Genomic DNA, 22975 nt, shown 5'->3' with positions numbered 1-22975 from the left:
ACATTTCACGAAACATATGTATAAGTTTACCTTTCAAACACTCTGTCTTCAACTTCCAACAAATATTCCAAAATCTAAAAATTCAAAATAAACCTAAAAATACCTATTCACACAAAAAATTAATATAACAAAAAGAATTCCGAGTAAAAAATACAAAAATTACGATAATTATCATGAAAAAATTAAGTCAAAATTTAAGAAAATTATTAAATTTTAAAAAGGAATATATATAAATACATACATAACTACATCAGCCTAACCAGGGTATCGTCAAAGTTTGTTGTTTTAAAATTAATCAGCAAACCTAACGCATCTTTAATATCTGGTCAATAATACCCATTTCTCATTTTTCCCTTGTTCCGAAACCAAGATGAAACAACATAGCATTTCACCAACCATTTCAGTTCGTTTGAGGAATAAAACAATGCAAAGTTAAGAATCGGGACAAATTCAACGTAAGAAAAAAGAGACTATCAGCGTCATGGGATCTACCAAATCTGTATCATAGCCTGTACATAAATCCATCAGCAAAGTGGTCATGTTCTCCAGTCTAGTGAGAAAAAAAATAAACTTGTATGTTAATATAAAATAAACCAGCTGCGCTGGAAGGTCAGCCCAATAAGCTTAAAACGATTAGAAGGAAGTACAATCAAAAAATCTAATGAAAAGCTCATAACCCTGTTTTGGTTGAACTTCAGACAAAAAAAGTTTAACACAAAGTTGAATTTGTCCAAAGCAGACATAGATGTGATAGATTTTTTTTTACTTTTTTCAAACTTCCATTTTGACTTTTTCCCGACAAAAACGCCCACCGCCTTCGGGCGCCTAAGATTTTCAGCCCAAATCTGTCCAAAAACGCCAACCGCCCATAAATTTTGCTCCGCCCATCCGCCCATTCAAGAAACTTTTTGACTTTTACAAGACTTTTTATCGACTTTTATTTGACTTTTTGACTTTTTTCTAAGAGTTTTTGACTTTTTCTTTGACTTTTTGACTTTATTTTGACTTTTTTGACTTTATTTTGACTTTTTTGACTTTTTTTTGACTTTGTTGACTTTTTTTTGACTTTTTGTAGAGGTGTACGATAATTTTTCGAGTGATTTACCCCTCGGCTCTTTATTCTCTGAGAAAGTATCCGAGGCGGCCGCTTTATAAAATGTTCACTGCGGCTTTCATCACTTTTTGTTCATTTTTGGCATTTTTATGTTGATTTATTTATTTTTTCTCCAGTCAAGGCCGCCCCTCGTATATAGTTGAGTGTGCACGGTTCCCGGAGGGGGGGGGGGAATTGACCTTGACGAACAACAGGGACGGTGCCGCTGGAGTTTGAAATATGTACCCTGTCAGATATGAATTTTTGGCAAAATTAGGACCCTGTCTGAACAAAAAATTGAAAATTTTTCCCATTTTCGCTCTGAAAATAAAAGTAGACAAAAATTTGAAAGATTTTCTGTTTTCCACCCTGAATATTGTCCAAAATAATAAAAAATCGACCCTGTCAGATACACACGTCTAAAAAAGGAACCCTGACAAGCGGCACGTCCCCACCCAATTTTGCCTAAGTGCCTCCCCCGGGGCACGGTTAGCTGTCTAGTATAATCACTTGAAAAGAACCCAGCTGGCACACCACGTTGTATCGAAGTTCATCTAACGTTATATGGATGTTGTGAACGTTAGATAAACGTTGAAACAACGTTGTGTGCCAGCTGGGAATAGTCAATTGATTCAAATTGATTTAAATGGCGTGTTAAACCTAGTATATGTGAATGAATAGGGCATTTTATATTGAGGGAGCTGCTTAGGAAATTCCGTCCAGTTTCGATAACTCAATCAAAAGTTATGACGATTCTAAGTTTATGTTACGCCACACTTTGACGTTCCTTTCCTTACACACACAAAAACGAACCAATCATAAAAAACTTTCTTTTACACTCTCTATTTATTAAATATTTCCTTTCCAGAAGGAAATATTTGTTAAAACGGTAAAATTTCTTCTCCTTCTTCTTCTTCTCCAAGTCTAACGCTCGGTTTTGGTCAATTTCGTGAGTTTGTACATGAGTCTCTTTTTAAATCAAGCTCCGGCGGTAAAAACAGTAGGATGTTCTTTTTTCGAGGCGGAAGACGTCATTTCTTCGAAAAACGTCTGTGGTAAATTTCCGTACGGCGCTCCATTCTCCTTGTCGATCGGGCAACGTCAGCCGTTTCAGAAGCGTATTGTTGATCGGACCTACATACTGCTTTGTTTCTGACTGTCAAAACAAAGATGGCAGAAAATAGATAACAATTTTTGCTCTTTCGCTACTTTTCTTTTTGGTTTGGAATGAGCTGGAATGAGAGATGATAATACATGAGAGATATAATCTCTTGGTCTTGGAAAAACAGGACATTTTATCAACTTTCACAACAAACTAACTTCAATTTTGTTTGTATATTTACATAAATCGTACGAAGGCAAGTGACTGTGAATAAATATGACCATGTTATACCTGAAAAATTAAAAAAGTTTGTGCACCCAACGAATGCAAGCCGACAATGCAACAATGGGAATGGTTGATGAACTGATTTTAGCTAAAAATTTAAACATGGAGCAAAATTGACTGGTTAATGATTAAATTTCCCTTGGTTTTTTTATCTACAACAATGAATTAACTGCTGGGGTTTAGTGACAGTTAGTGAAAACTCGTTGCGGTTATAAATTTCAAATTTTAAAGCTGATAACCGGGTCTGGAACACCACAGCCCCAATATGAAGAATGTTATGTTATACTTCTTAAAAGATTTATTGCATTGAATATGGATGTAGATAATTTGAAATAAACTCACATGTACAATTAAAATTTTTCTTGAACTTGGAGATTTTTTTCCCCGCATGCATTTTAAAACGTGGAAAACTTTAGTTGTGAATTTAGAGATCTTTTGTAACGTGTGTTTTAAACGTGGAAACTTTTGTCGTGAATTTGGAGATTTTCTTACCGTCAACTGCTCCAACTTGGACTATCTGACAAAACATGGGACGGCAATTTGGCCACCATTTCACCGAAACTCCAAAGTCATTTGATTTGAGTTAATGAACGGCGTATTAAAAAAATGGCAAAACGATGGAGCGTTTGACGTCAGCAAGCTACACACGCATTATTTGTTAATCCCATCGGGCGATAGGCGGTTAGGCAGCGGGCGTTCTCTAATTCTCTAATCGGCGCTATCAGTGAAAGTTATCGTGACATGTTATGAAAGGAAGTATGATTTATAAACTTGGTGGAGTTATCAAAACAAATTTGTTGTCAAAGAGATTTAACAAGTTAGTGAAAATACAGACCAGATATCAAACAATCCCATGTTTCGACCAATCGTCCCAAGTTAAAGCAGTTGACGGTATATACATTTAAAACGTGGAAACTTTTGTGATAAATTTGGAGATTTTCTTACACGTGCATTCAAAACGTGGAAAACTTTTATCGTGAACTTGACATTTTCTTCCACATGCATTTAAAAATGAAGAAAACTCAAGTGATTTCCTGGCATGACAATTTATTTTATTTTCTGACATTTTTTTGGAAATTTTGATTGTTTCCTAGTATGTATGTGACATTTTTTGCTCTTGCAGCATGCTTTTGGAAATCATGAAATGGCTTCTGTCAGGGGAATTTTTTCCTATCGACATTCTTTCAGATTATGAAATGTTTCCCAGTATTATAAAAATGAGATTTTTTTTTTTTTTTTTTGCATTCTGTCGGAAAATATGAAATTGTTTCCCTGTTTTGAAAGATTTTTACTTTTTAGCACGTACATTATTTCAAAAAACTCCAAAAGTTACTTTAAATTTTTACATTTTTTACAATATTTTATATATGAAAGTATAATTCAAAATATTTCATCTCATTTTGAAAATATATAAAATTTTCTTTGGTTTTCTTACTGTGAAATATTCTCCTTTTTGTCATTCTTTCATTTTAAATATTTGCCCTTTTTGGCTATATAATATTTCTGGAAATCAGCGCTTAAAATAATAATTATATAATCAGATCTTTTGATGTGTTCAACAACACTCTACTTGGCGGTGCGACGCCAGGTGACCGCTAGTATAATACTAAAATCCATTTAAAGTCCCATTTAAAGTCCACCTAACGAAAATTAAAGTTCCAGCCAATTTGATTACTGCATTGTTCTCAGTCGGGTTCAGCTTGGATATATTCCGTGATCCGTAGCTTTGAACCTACAGTCATCTTATGAATAATCCTGTAAATACTGGCAATAGCATAAATGGAATTTTGAAATTCTTAGGGACTTGTGTTGCTTGATGTTATCTGAGATTTAAAGCACTTTGAAATCTTTTGAGGACATCAATTATTATTTTTTAACATTTGTAAAGGAAATATTTATCCGCATCTTTGCGGCTCTTGTTTACAATGCAATAGCTTCTTTCAATTTATTGAATACACAAAAAAATAGCGTTCTTTTATTATTATGCGCAAATCTTTTAATGAAGTTATGTGTTTCTTTTCTCTTCCAAGAAAAAAATATTTTTCGCGCCAAAGTTTTCCCGATAGCTTGTTTTCCGAAAATAATCCGAAAACGGAATTATAAGTTGAGTCTTAAACGAAGAAAAAAATCGTGAAAGAGATTTGAAGGGTCACCGGGGCTGACCAAAAATCAGGGTGGTATACATTTTTATTGCTGAGGCTTGAACCCTAAAAATTGCCACTTTATTATCTCATGAGGTAAAAGCTTTTTAGACGATCTAATCATGGTAAACAATCACCGTTTACACAAAAAGCATAATTTAATATGATATCAGCGGTGGTCGATGTAAATCTTTCAGAAATTGAGCTAGAATGCTTTGCAACACCAGCCCTGATCCGAAAATTGGAGTTGTTTATTAAAAAAATGTGTAACCATAAAGGCCTTCTATATGATCGAAATCTGAAAATCCTTGTTGACCATTGGGTAGAAATCTTTCATGATACTTTTCATATCTGTGCATCTTATTAAGTAACATTTCTGTACTCTCAAAATTAACATATTCAAATGATTGACGTTTAACAGCGTTGGATAAAAGGGCGTATTTCGTACCACTTTCTTAGACAGTCGGTACCACTACATGAAAAAGGCAACTATTGCCTTAACGGGAAGTATTTCCCGAACGGGAAGGTGAAAATAACCCGAAAAGGAAACTGTTTCCAGATTGAAAATTTCATCACTTTTCTGTTCCCGTTTTGGTTAAGAACTTTTCATCGTTCCCGAACGGAAAATAGAATTTTGTAAACAAAGCAGATTTTTGTTTTCCGATCGAGAAAAAGTTTCCAAATAGGGAAGTTTTTAATTGGGAATGGGGAAAGTAGAATTAAGAAGCGATTACCCGGTGGATTTCTTAACTACCCGGTAAAAGGTATTTATTCACCCTCTTTTACAATAGGCATCAGCTACTTTAATCGTAGAAATTTTAGCGAGACCAATTTTAGCGTTTTAGCGAGTTTTCCCTATTTTTGCTAAAATAAATCTCGCTAAAACACGCCGAATTGACGGATCGCTAAAATTTATCCGCGCGAAATTCCGCTTATATTACCTTGATACATTTTTATCAATAGGAAGGATTTCAGTGCAAAGAAATGCTAGAAAACGAATTCAGTCAATAATGTAATAGTCGAACGTGCGCAACGCACTGGGCTCAACTTCAGTGGCTTCAAATCATTCATAGGCCCAATTGTAGACCCCCAGATATTCACCCAATGAACAAGTGTGCCAAATTTCAATCAAATCCGATCATTTTGGAGGCCTGTAGACTGCTCCAAAGCTTTAGCCTCGTTTTAGCAAAAAACTCGTTCCCAGGCCCCAAAAATCAAAATTTTTGAAAAATACAAAAAGCACGATTCAAAATCGGAGGAATCCTAAACAAATATAAATTTCGGGTATATTTTGGCACAAATACGCACCCCTCCCCAAAGTTGGGCTCCGTTTCATTTTGGGCAATATCATTTTTGCATCATTGTGCTAAAAATCAGAAAAAAATAATGAGCCGAACGAACGAACGAACGAACGAACGAACGACCGAACGAACGAACGAACGAACGAACGAACGAACGAACGAACGAACGAACGAACGAACGAACGAACGAACGAACGAACGAACGAACGAACGAACGAACGAACGAACGAACGAACGAACGAACGACGAACGAACGAACGAACGAACGAACGAACGAACGAACGAACGAACGAACGAACGAACGAACGAACGAACGAACGAACGAAATGGCAGCCAACAGTTAATTCATAGAACCACCTTAAAGTAGGTCCAAAAATCTGCTACCATAGCCGAGCCCTCTTCGTTTGTAGTCAATCCCGCACTCAACCTGCACTAATACCGAAAGAACGTTTTTTTCTTGTTTTAGTGTGAAAAAGACTACTCGTGAGAATTTATTTAGAATATTCCCAATAAAGACCACGGACATCACAATTTACTTACATTTAGCGTAAAAACAAAGCATAGCTTCAGCCCCCCTTACTTTTTTTTGGGGGGACTAAGAAATATTTTGGCCTTTAGAGAACCTGGGGGCTAAAATTACCAAAATATTTGGGGGGACCTAGATTGTTGGGGGGGGGGTGCTAGATGATCTGACTGAGACTCTGGGAGCTGTTCAGCTAATTTCAAAAGATCTCTTATCTTACTATTAAATCAAATATAACAAGCAACATGCTGAATGGACCTACCTAATGATTAACATCAGATGAAAATAAGAAAAAAGTGACAATAATTGTACAAAAATTCAGAATGGAAAAATAAAGCTTGTGTGTTGAATAATGTAAAATGGTAAAAAGGAAAACACGAAAATCACTTAAACCATTCAGACCCAAAAAACCTTTTAAGCTGTTTTTTGCCCAAATTTGCCCAAAAAAATTTTCTTTAAAAATCTGGCTCCGTCACATTTTGGGCATTGTCATTTTGCATCATTGTGCAAAAAATCAGAAAAAAATTATGAGTCAACATTGAGAAAAGCTATATTTTCTTATTTGGTTAAAGGGAATTTCCCCAAAATACGAAAATCCGTCTGTTAAGGCGAACAAGAATTTTCCAGGAAAAAACACTTCAGCCATTCTTTAAAGAATCTTGCCCTCCATCTTTGTACAAAAAATCAGAAAAAAGTAATGACAGGATTTTGCACAAAGTCCAAAAAACCCTATTTTTAGGTAGTTTTTGGCCCAAATTTGCCCAAATATATTTTTGTTCGAAAATCGGGCTCCGTCACATTTTAGGCATTGCCATTTTGCATCATTGTGCAAAAAATCAGAAAAAAATAATGAGTCAACTTTGAGAAAAGCTATATTTTCTTATTTGGTTAAAGGGAATTTCCCCAAAATACGAAAATCCGTTTTTTAAGGCGAATAAGAATTTTCCGGGAAAAACCACTTCAGCCATTCTTTAGAGAATCTTGCCCTCCATCTTTGTACAAAAAAATCAGAAAAAAGTAATGACAAAATTTTGCACAAAGTCCAAAAAACCCTATTTTTAGGCAGTTTTTGGCCCAAATTTGCCCAAATATATTTTTTTTTCGAAAATCGGGCTCCGACACATTTTAGGCATTGCCATTTTGCATCATTGTACAAAAAATCAGAAAAAAATAACGAGTCAACATTGAGAAAAGCTATATTTTCTTATTTGGTTAAAGGGAATTTCCCCCAAAATACGAAAATCCGTTTTTTAAGGCGAATAAGAATTTTCCGGGAAAAACCACTTCAGCCATTCTTTAGAGAATCTTGCCCTCCATCTTTGTACAAAAAATCAGAAAAAAGTAATGACAGGATTTTGCACAAAGTCCAAAAAACCCTATTTTTAGGTAGTTTTTGGCCCAAATTTGCCCAAATAAATTTTTTTCTCAAAAATCGGGCTCCGTCACGTTCTGGGCATTGCCATTTTGCATCATTGTGCAAAAAATCAGAAAAAACTAATGAGCCAATCCTGAGAAAAGCTGGTAACAGACGGACGGATGGACGGACGGACGGACATGGGTTAATTTATAGAACCTCCACCGGGGCACCCGGAGGTAGGTCCAAAAAGCAAAAGATTTGTAAACATAAATATTAAAAAAAGTAAAATTTACTTTTCATTTATCAGTACTGTACTCGCATATATTTTTTATTGACTTCTCTTTACGGGGGCGGGAGAACAATGTTTTTGTTTTAGTTTATCTTGGGACCTAAAGTGTTAGGGGAACTTTTTTGGGGGAGCTAAATTGTTGGGGGGACCTTACTTTGTTGGGGGAGCTAGAAACTTGGCTGAAGCTATGCAAAGCCCAGACACAAGTGAAGAATATAAGGCGCGTGAGAAAAATTAAAGCGCGTGAAAAAAGTAGGCGTGGGAGGCGCATGATTTATCAGACTCAAATAAAACCTGACAAAGTTTATGACAAAGTGACAAAATGACAAAGTTTCTTTTTAGGTGTTTTAGTGAAAAACAAATCATGTTGCTAGGTATCAAAAAGAAATGGATGACTAGATGCGGTTACTTCCAACTCTCACTCAATAAATTATTGATTAGCTTTCATATATACAATTTCGGGTAAACCAAAAATCAATTTTTTTTTTTGATTCATAACTTCAATTGATGGATAATTCCGATTCAATGAATTATGACAGAAACTTATCTATCATGTGTCGATCATGAAAAGAAGTAAATATTTAACATACAGTAGGTGTACTAAGACGATTTCCTGAGAAGTTCACCGAAGTCGCAAACATGAGAAACCGTTACTTCTGGACTCATTTTTTCTTCATCTCCCTTTGGAAATCTTGCCAGGCGGAGAGTTTTATAGAATGTGATGAGAGTCATATGCAAGGCGGAGACGACGTTAACACACAGCTGGTCAAAGTCCAAGAAAATGTGACCATTAAAGGCGTACAACCATTTCATCAACAAAACGTTGTGAGCTATACAGAATGTGCGTTGTCATGCCAACAAAAAGGTTGTTACATCACACAACTCGCCGTCAACGGAACTCGATTGGTCTGTTTGTTATTCCACTACATCAGTAATGCAGTGGCAAGATTTCAACCTTTGGAAGGTTCTGATGTATTCCGAATTGATTTTCAAACGGAATGTAGAGATTGGTTAAAACTGGGCTACACAAAAGATGGTCTTTATTGGATCGGCATTGAAGGTGATTTTCCAATCAGACAAGTATTTTGTGATATGACAACTTATGGAGGTGGTTGGATTACCATACAACGGCGTTTTGATGGTTCACTTGATTTCAACAGATATTGGCAGTCATACAAATGTGGTTTTGGTAACATTGCTGGGGAGCATTGGTTAGGTCTTGACTTTGTTCATCACTTCACTACTCCAGCGAGCAACAACATAGAGATTTTGCTCTACGGGGAAATGTTTAACGGAAGTGTGAACACTGCACTGTTTGCGGGTTTCTCTATCGGTGGTGAAGAAACAGATTACCGTCTGGTTGCAGGTCATCCAATCCAAGCAGCTTACGAAGGTAACTGGTTATATCATGATGGGATGAGGTTTTCCTCGCCTGACATTGATAAGGATCACGATCATGGTATTAAACACTGTGCTGCACATTATAGATCAGGATGGTGGTATAAAGGTTGCTCGCAAGTCAACTTCAACAGTCCTTATTCAAATCAGTCAACAGTCAGCAAATGGAGTGGAATTCACTGGGATGACTGGACAGGAGGGTGGAAAAGTTTGAAAGAAACCAAGATGCTAATGAGACGAAAGATTTGATATGAAACAAAATTGGAGATAATAAAAATGAAAGATAAAAATGTCGATAATGTTTTGACAATATTTTTATCAAAATTGGATTGGTTGATTGATTGATTGATTGATTGATTGTAAAGGCACCGATATCTAAGCCGGGAGAGGTAATAGTAGCACATACAATCAAGAAAAAAAGACAAATCTTTTTTTGTCACAAGATTCTGAGTTTCATGTATCTACAATCATCAGTAGTAACACATATGCACTTGACTATATAGCTTGACTTGACAAAGCTTTGTATAGCATGAACACGTTTAAAAGGCGCCCTCAATCGACGTTATTGTAATCCTTTATAAAAATGTTACCATGAATGTTTTAATTTTACGATGAATGTTTTAATTTTACGATGAATGTTTTAATTTTACGATGAATGTTTTAATTTTACGATGAATGTTTTAATTTTACGATGAATGTTTTAATTTTACGATGAATGTTTTAATTTTACGATGAATGGCACCCTGAATTGACGTTATGGTAATTTTTTATAAAAATGTTACGATGAATGTTTTAATTTTACGATGAATGTTTTAATTTTACGATGTATGTTTTAATTTTACGATGAATGTTTTAATTTTACGATGAATGTTTTAATTTTACGATGAATGTTTTAATTTTACGATGAATGTTTTAATTTTACGATGAATGGCACCCTGAATTGACGTTATGGTAATCTTTTATAAAAATGTTACGATGAATGTTTTAATTTTACGATGAATGTTTCAATTTTACGATGAATGTTTTAATTTTACGATGAATGTTTTAATTTTACGATGAATGGCACCCTGAATTGACGTTATGGTAATCTTTTATAAAAATGTTACGATGAATGTTTTAATTTTACGATGAATGTTTTTTATGCTTTTTTTATGATGTAATTTTATGCTTTTTATTTCATGTTATTTTTATTAATTAAGTTCGTGATAATAAATGGAATTTTATATTGGGTTAATAAGTATAAGGGAGTACGGGGTACGGCCAACATGAAAATACCCATCGATTTTAAAACCCCAAAGGTGCTAGATCCAAAGCTCTTGGATGGGAAATGAAGCCACTTCTTTCTAAAACACGTGACCCATGTGGTTTTTACATAAACGCAAGATTGAAAGTTCTTAAAGTTTCTTTTTTTCTTGCCGGCGAAAGGCTAAAGATTCCTCTCTAGCCCCGAACACATTTTTCTTTGTTCATTGTCAAGACCAATTACTACAAAAAATATCACAGAATCCTAATCTTGTTACCACACCGCGTTTTACAAAAATACCGTCATTTTTCAATTCAAAGACCGACAGAAATAAAACCCTTATACCGTCAAACCCTAACGCCCCGTCAAATTGTATATGATTAAAATAAACTTTTTGTAGTGAAATAAAGTTGATGTCTTTTGATGTTATATCATTGATATATCACTAAAGGGATCCTACTTTATGATGGCCATAATCACTAGGTTATCGCCTAATAACGAGTGTGAGCTTTTCATTGATATCAAGATCCTGATATTTGTAATCCATGGAAAATTCATACAAAATATCTCGTCGGCTGCAACGACTTTCCCAGCCAATAAAGAAGACTGAGAATTTGTTCGTTAGTTTGAAAAACAGAAGTTCGAGAAAGCGAGAGTTCTGTATCAATTGGATATTACAGAGATAGTAAGGAGGGGACAGGGGGGTTAAGCAGTTGGTACTATCCACTATGCCGGTTAGTACCTTGGTGGTGTGTCATATGAATTGGATGAAATCACTTAGTACTCAGGTAAACTAACTGTAAAAAAGGATGTTCCCTTGCTAAAAAATTACCAAATTTTGGTACTAACTGCGTAAGAAATGAAATTTTGTGAGGACACTTTCCAAAAAAAAATCGTATTTTACAAAAAAAATTTCAAGGAAGTTGATTTTTTTCTTTCCAAATTTTCAAAAGTTTTTTTTGAAATGTTAAAAACAATTTGTAGATTGTCATAGAAATTCGATAGTGTTTTATGTTTGTTTTATTCGATTTTATTGCTTCCATGGTGGTCAAAAAGCCTTTTTAAGGGTGGTGTGTAAATTTGGCCCAAAATTCAGTTAGTACTTACTGTACTAAGTGTACAAAGGGTGGTGGTGTTACTAACTTTATGCGAAAAAGCAGTTAGTAGACATAGTGCATTGTACTAACTGCTTGCATAACCCCCCCCCCCCCCTGGAGGGGAAGTCGTCGCACTGTCAATCTTTCGCAAAATCAAAAACTCACTTTTCAGTGGAATTAGGCTCTAGCTTTGACGGCCCACTTTTCGCCCTGCCTATTCTAATTGTAAATTAAAATGGGCAGATAGTTGGCCGTCTAAAGTCAATACATTGCCCTCTTTTGACGTCAATACGATGTCTTTAACCTTTGACTTTCGGGACGAGATGGAGTTTTACAAGCTCTTATTTGATTTGGTTGGTCGTTAACCAGTAATAAACTTTTTTAAATCTTTTTCTAAAGAACGAGTCATTTTTATTACTTCAAATGGCCGCTCATAAAAACTCCATCTCATCTGTAACTTTCAAGCAAGTATTTAACCTGCCAACTTTGCGTCCAATTTTCGCCTACTCGCACAATTAGATTAAGCAGGGCAGAAAGTCGGCCGTCTAAACTAGAGCTAAGAATGGAATTGTAAAGGTCCTGGGATTGAGCTGGTTTCACAGCCAATATGTCAGCATCAAAACAGTACCATCCCAGCTGGCACACAGCATTATTTCAACGTTCATTTAACGTTATATGGACGTTGTGAACGTTAAAACAACGTTGTGTGCCAGCTGGGATACGAACAATATAAGCTATCAGATTTGTGAAAATAAATTCACCCCCTTCTCTCAGACCCGGTAGGATTTTTCCAGCCGGCTGGGGTAAAAATAACGGACCAAAAGTCGATGGGGATTGTTATTACCATGTTTTTTTATGGCTAGGGGTTCGAATTCCATTGTTTTCGAGCCAGAAAATTCAGTTTGGGATGGAAAAGTCAGACAATATTTCACAGTGAGGATTAGCTTATCTGATTATTTGAAGCCGAGACACAACCATATTTTGGCCAATTTTTCCAGTGGGGAGGGATCCAAGTGGATGTACCAATCAAACCCTAAGACCCCCATGATTCCATCAAAGTGTCAAAATAAATACCTTTGCTTTTCATTGGAAGGTAGGTGAGGTATTTGGTCATCCTCAACTGTTAAAGCTTTCTTGACCACTCCAAAACAATCTTCGATACTCTTCTTATACCTTTTCACGTAACCTCCCAAATCCGTTATCGCGTGCTAAATAGTGGAAAGGTTTACTAAATCAGTATGTTATTCAATCGATTGTAATATCCAAAGGGTGAAATTCATGACTTTTTTTAACGTTTTTCGTTAAATCTCATAAGAGTTTTCGAATCTGACTGATTCTTGTATAAAGATAACTATAACTGAAAAGAAAAAAAATTAAGTACCGTATTACTTCGAATAAACGCCCGGGGCTTTTATTTATTTTTTTTCGATTTTAGGAGGGGCGTTTATTCGAGGAGGGCGTTTAAAAGAAGGGGAAGTTTATTAAATTATTTTAGTCTAAAGTAGAATATTTAGAGCAAATATACCCTTTGTTTTAGTTCTTTATCAGGGTTTTAGTGCAAAATTTCTTTGGTTCAACGACTAAAATTGCATCGAAAACTGTTCTGGTTTCAAGAAATGACTAAACCTTCCTTTTTAAACCCAATCAACACTGGTATTTAAAGTCACAAGTTTCTAATAAACGCCCTTTCCCTAGAGGGGCCGTTCATGCGAAGGGGCGTTTATTAAATAATTTTTCTTTTAGGAGGAGCGTTTATTCGAGGGGGCTTTTAAAAGAAGAGGGCGTCTAATAGAAGTAATACGGTAATTTAAGTTTTTAAGCCGGATACGTTGGTACTTGCTTGACGCTGATGACTTCCAATCCAAAGCCGGTGAAAATTAGTTATTGGATATTACTATATAAATACTTTATTAATGGCAAGGTTCACTTATGGGCGGTCAAACCTTCAATCAACATTCAGATACCAGACCCATAGCCAGGTGGTGGTATCCTTTTTTCATTTTTAAAGTCTGAAAAGTCAAATTGGTATCGATACCAATTTTGGGGTGGTGGTGCTAACTTAGCTGAAAAAGTCAAAAGTTGGGTTTTGGGCTATGGGTTGGTATTATAAATGTTGACCCCCCCTGAAACCTTGCAGGTTCTTGAGAGCAATAAGAAGAGAATTTGAAGCTTACGTAGAGTAAAGCTGTTTGATGCGCCATATATTTGTGATCCACCAAATTATGAACATCAAAATAAAGTTGCTGACTCATCACATTTAGTTCGTTCAGCGAAGCCAAACGATTGAAATAATCTGCAACATAAGATAGGATAAAATTCGATAATGTGACTTCTCTTTTCAAGCCAATTTTTATTTTTGGGATCGAATGTGTTTAATATGCTCTCAAAGGGAATTTTTAAACGAGACTAGACTTTTTCTATTTGTACGGTATGCGGCTAGAGTAGAATCTCTAACCTTTCTCAGGAAAGAAAAAGTGAAGCCACTTATTTCCCATCCAGAACGCGCCTAGAACGCGCCGCAATCATTACGACGGATTGTATCTAGTGGTTCCTTTGTTTTTTAGGACTGCAGTTTTTGAATTCTAACGGTAGACTTTACTTTCAATCCGGCGTTTGTGTAAGAACCACGCGCGGGCGTTCTGGATGGGAAGTTAAGTGGCTTCATTTCCCATCCAGGAGTCTCGTGTCTAGCCCTTCGGGCTTGGAAGTCAATGAATATGACGCAGTGGCTTTGGCTGCAACGAGTTCGCTTGACATCAAGTGTTTGGATAATAGTTCCATTTATACTGAGACGGAGAAATCGTCTGAGACGAGTAGTTTGTAAAATGTGATCTATGGAGGAGATTCTATTTATTGAAACATGAATGGAAAGTACACTCCTCCATAATGCTCATTTTCTAAATTGCTCGTCTCAGACAAATTAATATCCTCAGTATAAATAGAACTAATGAAGAGAGAACTTGTTGAGCGAAAGAAAGTTAAACACCACGCCTGGCACTCAGGCACTTTCTCGGACATTTCCTACCACTATCAAATTCACATTGTATTCTCAATATCCATGGGTGCACAACATCCTGAATATTAGTACCTACCATTAAGAGAGGGTTTGGTAGATTGAGGTAGTGGTTCGTCTGTGTGCTGGTTGATATACCACCACATCTTTGGAAAGATCTCTTTCATACCATTCTTCAACATGTAGTCCTTTGGTAGAAAACATATGTACAAGGTTTCCATAAAAAAGAAAATGGAATTCAGTATATAAAGAAAAATCTCGAAATACATGTTTTTTATAAGAACAAACTATATAAGAACATAACCCTTCGATTGTCAAAATATTAAGAACAAGGCTTTGTTTTAAGACAATTAAGAAATTCTCTACCAAGCCCTTATGTCGCTTACCTTAAAAGAAGTGTTTTTATTCGAGATCAAAGTGAATCGTTCGTTGATCTTCTTCAGTTCAACACAAGCTGAAAATGAAAACAAAATACAAAGGTTATTGGTCAGTCACTTTATGCGATTTATTTGACTTTTCAAGGGATAAAATGTTAAATCTTATCCAAAAAATAATGGTTTATGCTCTCAGCTGCCTATTAAATTTCTCCAAAATTTGTTTTCACTAACTATGTCTATATTATGACATATTAAAGAGATGCTGATATTGACACCCAAAAGGCAAGAAGTTAGTCTTGTCAAAGTGGGCGGAATCTCGCAGTCTGAATATAATATTAACATTGAGTTTGACGCCCCTAAGGGGCTAGGGAGGAATATTTTCAACCTTTCTCAAGCAAGAAAAAAGTGAAGCCTTTTTCGCGGTTCACAGCTCTCAAGTTCACAGTTTCTCGGAATTAATTTCGCAGTTGAGAGGAATTTTGCCCCAAAAACACCAATTCTATAGGTGACTTTTTAAATCATGAGAATATTCTTGTTTCTCGGACTTTAATTTTGCAGATTTCTAAAAAAAACGCGAAAATATGTTTCGCGAAAACTTCTTCCATCGAAAATTTCTTCCCTTAAGGTAATATTTAATTCATGATATGCACCATTACAATGTCTTCCACGGACCCAACAGCTGATTGGTTGAAAGTGACGTACTGACTGATTTTACTGTCAGAAGACATTGCAGTGGTGCATATCATGAATAGGTAATAGACCTCCATGCACTCTAAAAAAGCCAAAATATTCAGAAATCTTAGGAATGGCAAAAACCTTATTCAGGTATTTGTTGATAAGACTTTGAATTTCTTTCTTGAAAATGTCGAGAACAGAGTAAGACGAATACGAAAAGCTTTTCTACCGTGAGGATTGAATTTGTTTGAGAATTCCATTTTACAAGTATCGTTCATCTCTTTCGATTTCTAAGAAAAAAGAAAAGAAATAATCTTTGTGTCTTCTTTTCAATACTTTGATTTGTTCAGAATGGGAACAGTAGAATGTGGCTACCCTTTTTTTATTTGACCTCTACCAAACCTTTTTAAACAGAACAAAATTGACAAAAATATTTCAGGCTGACATATGCTTATGTTATGCCGTGTTATGCTTAGGAATTCTGCAAATCTGAGCCTTCATATGCTTATAAGCGTTTTGCTTATAGAAAAAAACATATATTTATAATTTGAAACCGTCTGTTGGGACAGTGTTTCATTCCCTCTCAAAATTTTCAAAAAACAATCTCCCAGCTCAAAAATCGGACAATCGATATCCAACCATACACAACTGGTTATAATATCTATATATCTCTTAAAGCATCAGGAATACTTGTCGTGGATTATATTACCTTTTATCTTTAGGATATTTTGAGGACTGGGGCTTAGTTAGGGGTTTCCTTACTTTATGAGATATAATACAATGAACTCTCACTAATTCAATCTTCTATTATGACTTAAACAGCCAAACAAAGAGCTCAAACAATTTAGCCGAGGGTCCACTTAAGACTCTAGTCTACGGACAACTCACTTGTAGACATCTAAGGAAGGTTGGATGTTGCTTTCACTTTAAACCCGGGGCTGGCTCTTTGGTAATGTATGTCTGAACTTTTAGTTACTTATATAAATTTGTGTATTATTACCCTGAAGTAAAAAACAAATCCTAGCCAAAAGGGCATTCCGGTCTTCAGGATACATTATATATTAAAACGAGGCTGATCGACATCCACAAAGCTCTATCTCTTGAGCAGAAGGCATATAACATTATGCAATTGTCAAAAGTGCAGTAGCCTCACTATTTTCCTTTCCTTTTCATGCGAGAGTTAAGATTCAATTTCAAAGATAAGACTTCAAGAATACCCTTATTCGAAAAGAAAGAAAGAGGTTGACAAACAAACTAACCGCGCCTAAGTGCAGATTTCAAACCCGATAAATAAAACTAGCCGGATGCTGATTGGACCTACCAGATACTATAAAAATGTTTTTGTGAGAAGAAATTGGGATATTGCACTTATCTTAGAATGAGAAAAAAACTGAAGATAAAAACCTCCAAATATATATAGCTTTTGTGACCAGGGAATTTTTTCTCGAACACTGTGACCTGCTACATTTTGCATCATTGTGTAAAAAAATCAGAAAAACTAATGACACGATCTCAAAGATAGTTAGTGACGGGCGGACTGTATTTAATTTATAGGATGACCCAGTTCTCTAGATCTTTTTAACCCCTCTTTATTTGTAATGGTCGGGATTGGGGAAAGTTTAATCAGAAGAGTCATTTTTTTTCCAAAATTGACTAAAAGCCATAGGCCTTGTATACCGTATTAAACACCCGGGCGTTTATCAAATTTTGTGAATTTTAGGAGGGGCGTTAAAAAAAAGGTGGGGGCGTTTATTCGAAGTATTTCAAGATGTACCACCCTCGGGAGTCGTTCGGGGAAAGTAGAGAACTTACACAGTAATTCTTCTTACAGAGCAATTCCAGTTGACAACACAGCGAGAAAATCTCCATTTTGATGTCGTTCTCCGTGTGGAAAGATTTCAAATGCGTTTGATTCAGTCTCGGTTCAACTGTGAGAGAAAAAGTTCGAATGTTAAAAAAATGGGTTTTAGATTTTTTGTAAATCAACTCCAGTGAAGCCTTTTGCTATTTAGGAGCTATCGGAAGATTTTCAAAATAATTTACTACGTCATGTGAATGATGTCCGGGTGGGGGGAAATCAAAAAGTACCTAATCAAAAAGTAATATATTTTCCAACTGTGTAGATTTTTGTCCAAAAGGAGCCTGATAAAAAGTATTCAGGTTAATCTTATCATACGTAAAAAACAAAATGAGCGTTTCAAAGTAAAGTATTCGAATGTTAAGTTTTATCGTCGTCGTACCGTCGGTTGGTTATCGAAGGTCACTCTGTAGTTTCTTTTTAGATGTTAGAAGTCGTAGGAGATGAAGGTATTATAGATATTTTCCATAATATCTGTCTTTGTGTCATATCACGTCATCCAGTCTGTTATGTGTTTATGTTCTATCTACCAATCGTTTATGGTTCTGGGTTACAAAACAGTCTGTCATCATGTCTGTCTTTGGTTGTATTCACCTGGAAGTTATCAAGTATAATGAAGAGAGCTTTACTGAGACTGGACTTCAAAAAAAATGTCAGTTTGCCGTCACCCAGCCTTAGATTTTGGATGTGGGCCAGCCGTTTAGGTCATTTTGAATTGATACCGGAAGAGCTAGGATGGCGTTCACGATTCTTAGGCATTACGATAGAGCGAGTCCAGACGAGTTAGACAAAATAAAGGTTCTGATTTGAAAAAAAAACTTTCTTCAAAATGGTTACATAGAATTTTTTTGTGTCGGCAGGTTTCGAGGAATGGTCGGTCGGATGACGGTAAATCAACATTTTAGGCTTGCCTGACGGAACGTCCTTGATGGAAAACAAAAGTGTGTTCAGGAAGAGAACATCGAAAAATCTTAGAAGAATCGCAATAAAGAGGGATATCCGCCTCAGAAAGATAAAGGCTGATAACGTTAAAGACATTCTCAACTCCCTAGAAAAGACATACTAAAGGGATCTTTTGATCATTTCGAAAGCACTTCAATTTAAGGAAAAAAATCGCTCAAAACATACTTTATGCTAACCGATCAGGTTAACAATAAAACTGAGGATTCCCCCAAAGTAAAAAAAGGTAACAAAATAAAAAGTATTATAGAACTTAAGCTTTTTAGATTATGATAGATGAACAAAAAGGGCTACAAAAACGTGGTCAAATATGGTCAACGTGTTATTTTGATGATGAGAAGGAGAAAATTCACCTTGGGCAAAAGGCGATAAGAAGCGATTGCTGGTTGACAAAGAAGAACACTCGAGCTTAACTGTTTGATAAGTGAAATATTTATTTGTGGCAAGCCATATAAGCGTTAAAGAAGTCAAGGGTTTTATTTACACCTAACCGTTTGTGAATCATATAGTCAATGTGTGTGTTTACATTCCAGTCTCTGGTAAACGTTTGACATGCATTAAATACACCTTTTCAATCGTAGTCGCGCGGTCAGGCGCGTGCTACTATATTATTTAATTTACCACCCTAAACTCGATCCAATCGGTTTTTTACAGTTTTTTCAAATGTCTTCAGGCCCGAAAAAAAGACTGGGACGGCTTTAGGATGGTAAAACGGACAAAAAAATGCCCGCGCGGCAATTGACGGCTACGGTCGAAAAGGTGTATCGTCCGTTGAGTAAAAAATACTCATAAATTTCTGAATTATTTACGAAAGCTCGTTGAGAAAGCAGTGAACTACCCTGTCAGCTATTTTTCTAGAATACACGTTTTTTTTAAGAAACACACTTTTAAGAAACATAGGCTCAGAATGCCTAAAAACTAAGAAACATCTAAAAAACATGCTGAGGCTGAGAATGAGAAAATAACATTTTTTAATTCGGTTTTTCTTAAGAACCTTCCAATCCAGTCCTCCACGACGCTGATTATGTCAAAAAGTTTAGAAAAATGTAAGAAACATTTAAGGCTCAAAAGGCCGATTTCTTAAGAAACATCGAGGCTGCTTGGTAAAACTAGTTTAAAAAAAAAAAACGTGTATTCAATTTGTTTGTCAATATTGAAATCGGTTTAGTTTTGTCCTGTTTCATTTGTCCTTTCATGATATCGCTAAAACAGTCAATTAGTTTGATTTTCAAGGAAAATCAAAATGAACAGGTTATTGTAACCACAATTCTGCTAATCTTTGAAAATGCTCACGTGCAAAAGTATAGAAATAAGCTGCATATGTGTTTGTTTGTTCGTTTGATGTCGAGTTTGGGAAGCAAGTTCACAAAACACAATAAAAGGTAACGTTTGGTGAGGCATATTATGAATAACAGTTCTGTTCTGCTAATCAACGATGTAGGCTAGGGTATTCTGTCAAAATAAAGATCTGAACATCTTTGTTTGAATTTACCTTATTACACAATTACTAATCATCTTATCAACACGAACTGAAAACTTTGTGTTGATAAAAACCAGCCACTGTTTCCTTGAAAACGCTGAAAAATCCATGTTAATCTTTTGCCGTGTTAATTACTTGTCTTATTTTTTTGTGTAATATAATAAGGTAGTTATGAAATAAATTTGAACCAATCAAATAATTGGATCATACCTTGAAGACTTGGATCATATGAAGCAACTTCTCTCAAAGGAGGACCAAATCGTTCCAGCATCATTGTGTCTAAATGAAAGAATAAAAAAACGATAAAATATAGCTTCCATACGTCGAAAAGAATTTTGAGCCCTTTTAATGACAATTTTTCAAAAGTACACAAAAAAACACAAAAATCCTGAGCAGAAAAAAAGGCTACTCAGTTTTTTAAATAATGTTCAATCTTATTCATTCTTCGCTTTTAGGCGCAGTTCAAAACTCTTTCTGTACCACCCAATAGCTTCTAGTCTAGTTGCTCTTTTGAATGAAATTTGGCACACAATATCCTATTCACATAAGGAAAAAATCAAAATAAGAATTTTTTAATGATGTCGTTCATCATGCCTAAGCAAGCGAAATCGAAAACTTTCTTTGATTTCTATTTTGGCTTATTTTATCCTAATTTATATTAAGGAAGTTCTGGTTTAAACGAAATATTTGATAAGAAAAAAAAATTGAACTTAAAGAGTGTTAATTTTTGAGAACCCAAAGCAAATTCTTAAAGGGACCAAAATCGTTGGGGGCACCTTATTTTATTGGTGGCACCTATAAAACTAGTCTGAAACCATGGTATAATTTTAATATTTCAATCATTTTTGAAGTAAATTTGAGCCCTTTTAATTCTGATGGATTTGTCTAAAGCCTTTGACTGCTTGCCTCATGATCTTCTAATCGCTAAACTTCATGCGTATGGACTTGGAAATAAAAGCCTCGCTCTTATCCATAGCTATCTTTCAAATAGGAAACACAGGGTCAGAGTGGGTTCATCTTACAGTAGTTGGCTACCTTTGCTATTCGGAGTGCCTCAAGGATCTGTTTTAGGTCCAATCCTTTTCAATGTTTTTATCAATGATTTATTTTATTTTGTAAATGAAGATGACCTCTGTAACTTCGCCGATGATAATACTCTTCATAAATGTGCTTCTTCCTTGCAAGAAGTCATTGAAGCCTTAAAATTAGACTTGCAAGTTATTCTCGCTTGGTTTGAACAAAACTCTCTTGTAGCCAATCCGGAGAAGTTCCAGATGTTATTTCCAGGTACTAAAAATGCAAATATATCTATTGACATAGGAAATTTTTCACTAATATCTTCTGAGAATGCTCTTCTTCTTGGTATAACTATCGACAGTGCTTTATCATTTTATACTCATATTCAGGATCTATGTAAGAAAGCCTCTCAAAAAACTAAATCTATCCTGAGAATGAGATCATATTTGAACCAAGATCAGGCAGACTTATTATTTAATAGTTTTATATTATCTACCTTTAAGTATTGCCCCTCTCATTTGGATGTTTTGCAGTAAGATGGCACATAATCTTTTGACTGAAGCTCACTACAGAGCTCTTAGAGCTAAAGAAAATCTTCTAAATCTTGATTATGACGAGCTTTTGGTTAAAGCAAATTGTGCGTCTATCCATACTCAAAACCTCCAACTCATGTTAGTGGAAGTTTATAAGAGCGTCAATAATATCGGAAATAAACTAGGCTGGGACCAGTTTGAAATTATCCAGCGTGAAACAGGGAGTGATGATGAGGATAACGATTCCCCACGTCCTCCAAAACTTAGAAGAGGCGCTCAAATTAAACTTCCACTGCCAAAAAATGCAGTTTGCTTGAACTCCTTTAACTATCGGGCAGGACAGGCTTGGAATAGATTGCCCAATGAGACCAAAACATCTGAATCATTAGAATGCTTTAAAACAAAAATTTTGAAAGCAAAAATATATTGTTCTTGCAAACTGTGCTCAATCTTTTAATGTTTTTAGAATTTTTATCCTATATTATTTACTATTAAGTAAATATTAGATTGTCATGTTGGTTTGAATTAGTCTTTTGTACTATTTTGTTTTGTACCAACGTTAAATAAAGAATAAATAAAAATAAAAATAAAATAAATAAAAAAAATTGAAGTGATGATAATAGGATACTAAACATAGATTATCCATGGCTTTTTATAGGCTAATTGCTTTACTTGAGAAGGTGATTGATAGATTAAAGTTATTCAACTGTAAGGTATTTGCAAAGGTTTGAAGGTCTTATTAACCAGACCATACATTGTACAGGTCAATAAGAAAAAATCTCAAAATAGGATTTCCAAAAGATTCATATCATAATTCTGCATTATGCTATTTTCATTTACGAAATTTTATTTTCTTGGTACTCCGTAATAGGACCCTTTTAATTCCCTGAAACTGTCAAAGTGGAATAGAGAAAAAGCTGGTGGGACCGCCCTCAGCTTAAATCTTCAAATGATGTGATAGTTAGACTTTAAATAAAATGCCTCGAACACCTTTGAATACATACAATACGATCAAAATATTTTCATTTTGAAGATTCTGTTCAATATGAAGAAAGTGAAGAATGAATTGGAATCAGTATATGTGGCAGCAGAGAAAGCACCTGAAATAAAACCGCTCAGTGTAGGCAATTTAATAATATAAAAAAGAACTAAAAGTTTTTGTTTAAGAAAACACTCTGCAAAATGAAGAAAAATAGATATACATCACTCAACTGTCAGTAAATGAAAAGCTCC

General features: G+C 35.2%; 1 protein-coding gene across 2 annotated transcripts; it reads right to left on the bottom strand.

The window, feature by feature from the left end:
* Nucleotides 1-25: 25 nt before the first annotated feature.
* LOC136811469 (uncharacterized) lies at nt 26-20486 on the bottom strand. 2 transcript variants are annotated; one of them, XM_067068085.1, is made up of 9 exons: nt 20403-20478; nt 18135-18346; nt 17707-17822; nt 16124-16184; nt 15229-15296; nt 14922-15030; nt 14004-14122; nt 12904-13037; nt 26-550 (listed from the first exon to the last, which is right to left on the bottom strand). In XM_067068085.1, exons 3-9 carry the CDS (start codon nt 17761-17763, stop codon nt 451-453), a joined length of 648 nt encoding a protein of 215 aa, XP_066924186.1. In that variant the 5' UTR covers nt 17764-17822; nt 18135-18346; nt 20403-20478; the 3' UTR covers nt 26-450. The 2 variants fall into 2 exon arrangements, with proteins under 2 accessions (XP_066924186.1, XP_066924185.1); XM_067068084.1 differs by lacking the exon at nt 18135-18346 and having other exon boundaries at nt 20403-20486.
* Between the last annotated feature and the right edge of the window lie 2489 nt (nt 20487-22975).

The sequence above is a fragment of the Clytia hemisphaerica genome, unplaced genomic scaffold, assembly GCF_902728285.1.
Source record: "Clytia hemisphaerica strain Z4C2 unplaced genomic scaffold, Clytia hemisphaerica genome assembly, whole genome shotgun sequence".
Taxonomy (NCBI): domain Eukaryota; kingdom Metazoa; phylum Cnidaria; class Hydrozoa; order Leptothecata; family Clytiidae; genus Clytia; species Clytia hemisphaerica.
The sequence above is the reverse complement of the archived record's forward strand: the minus strand, read 5'-3'. Positions and strand labels throughout refer to the sequence as shown.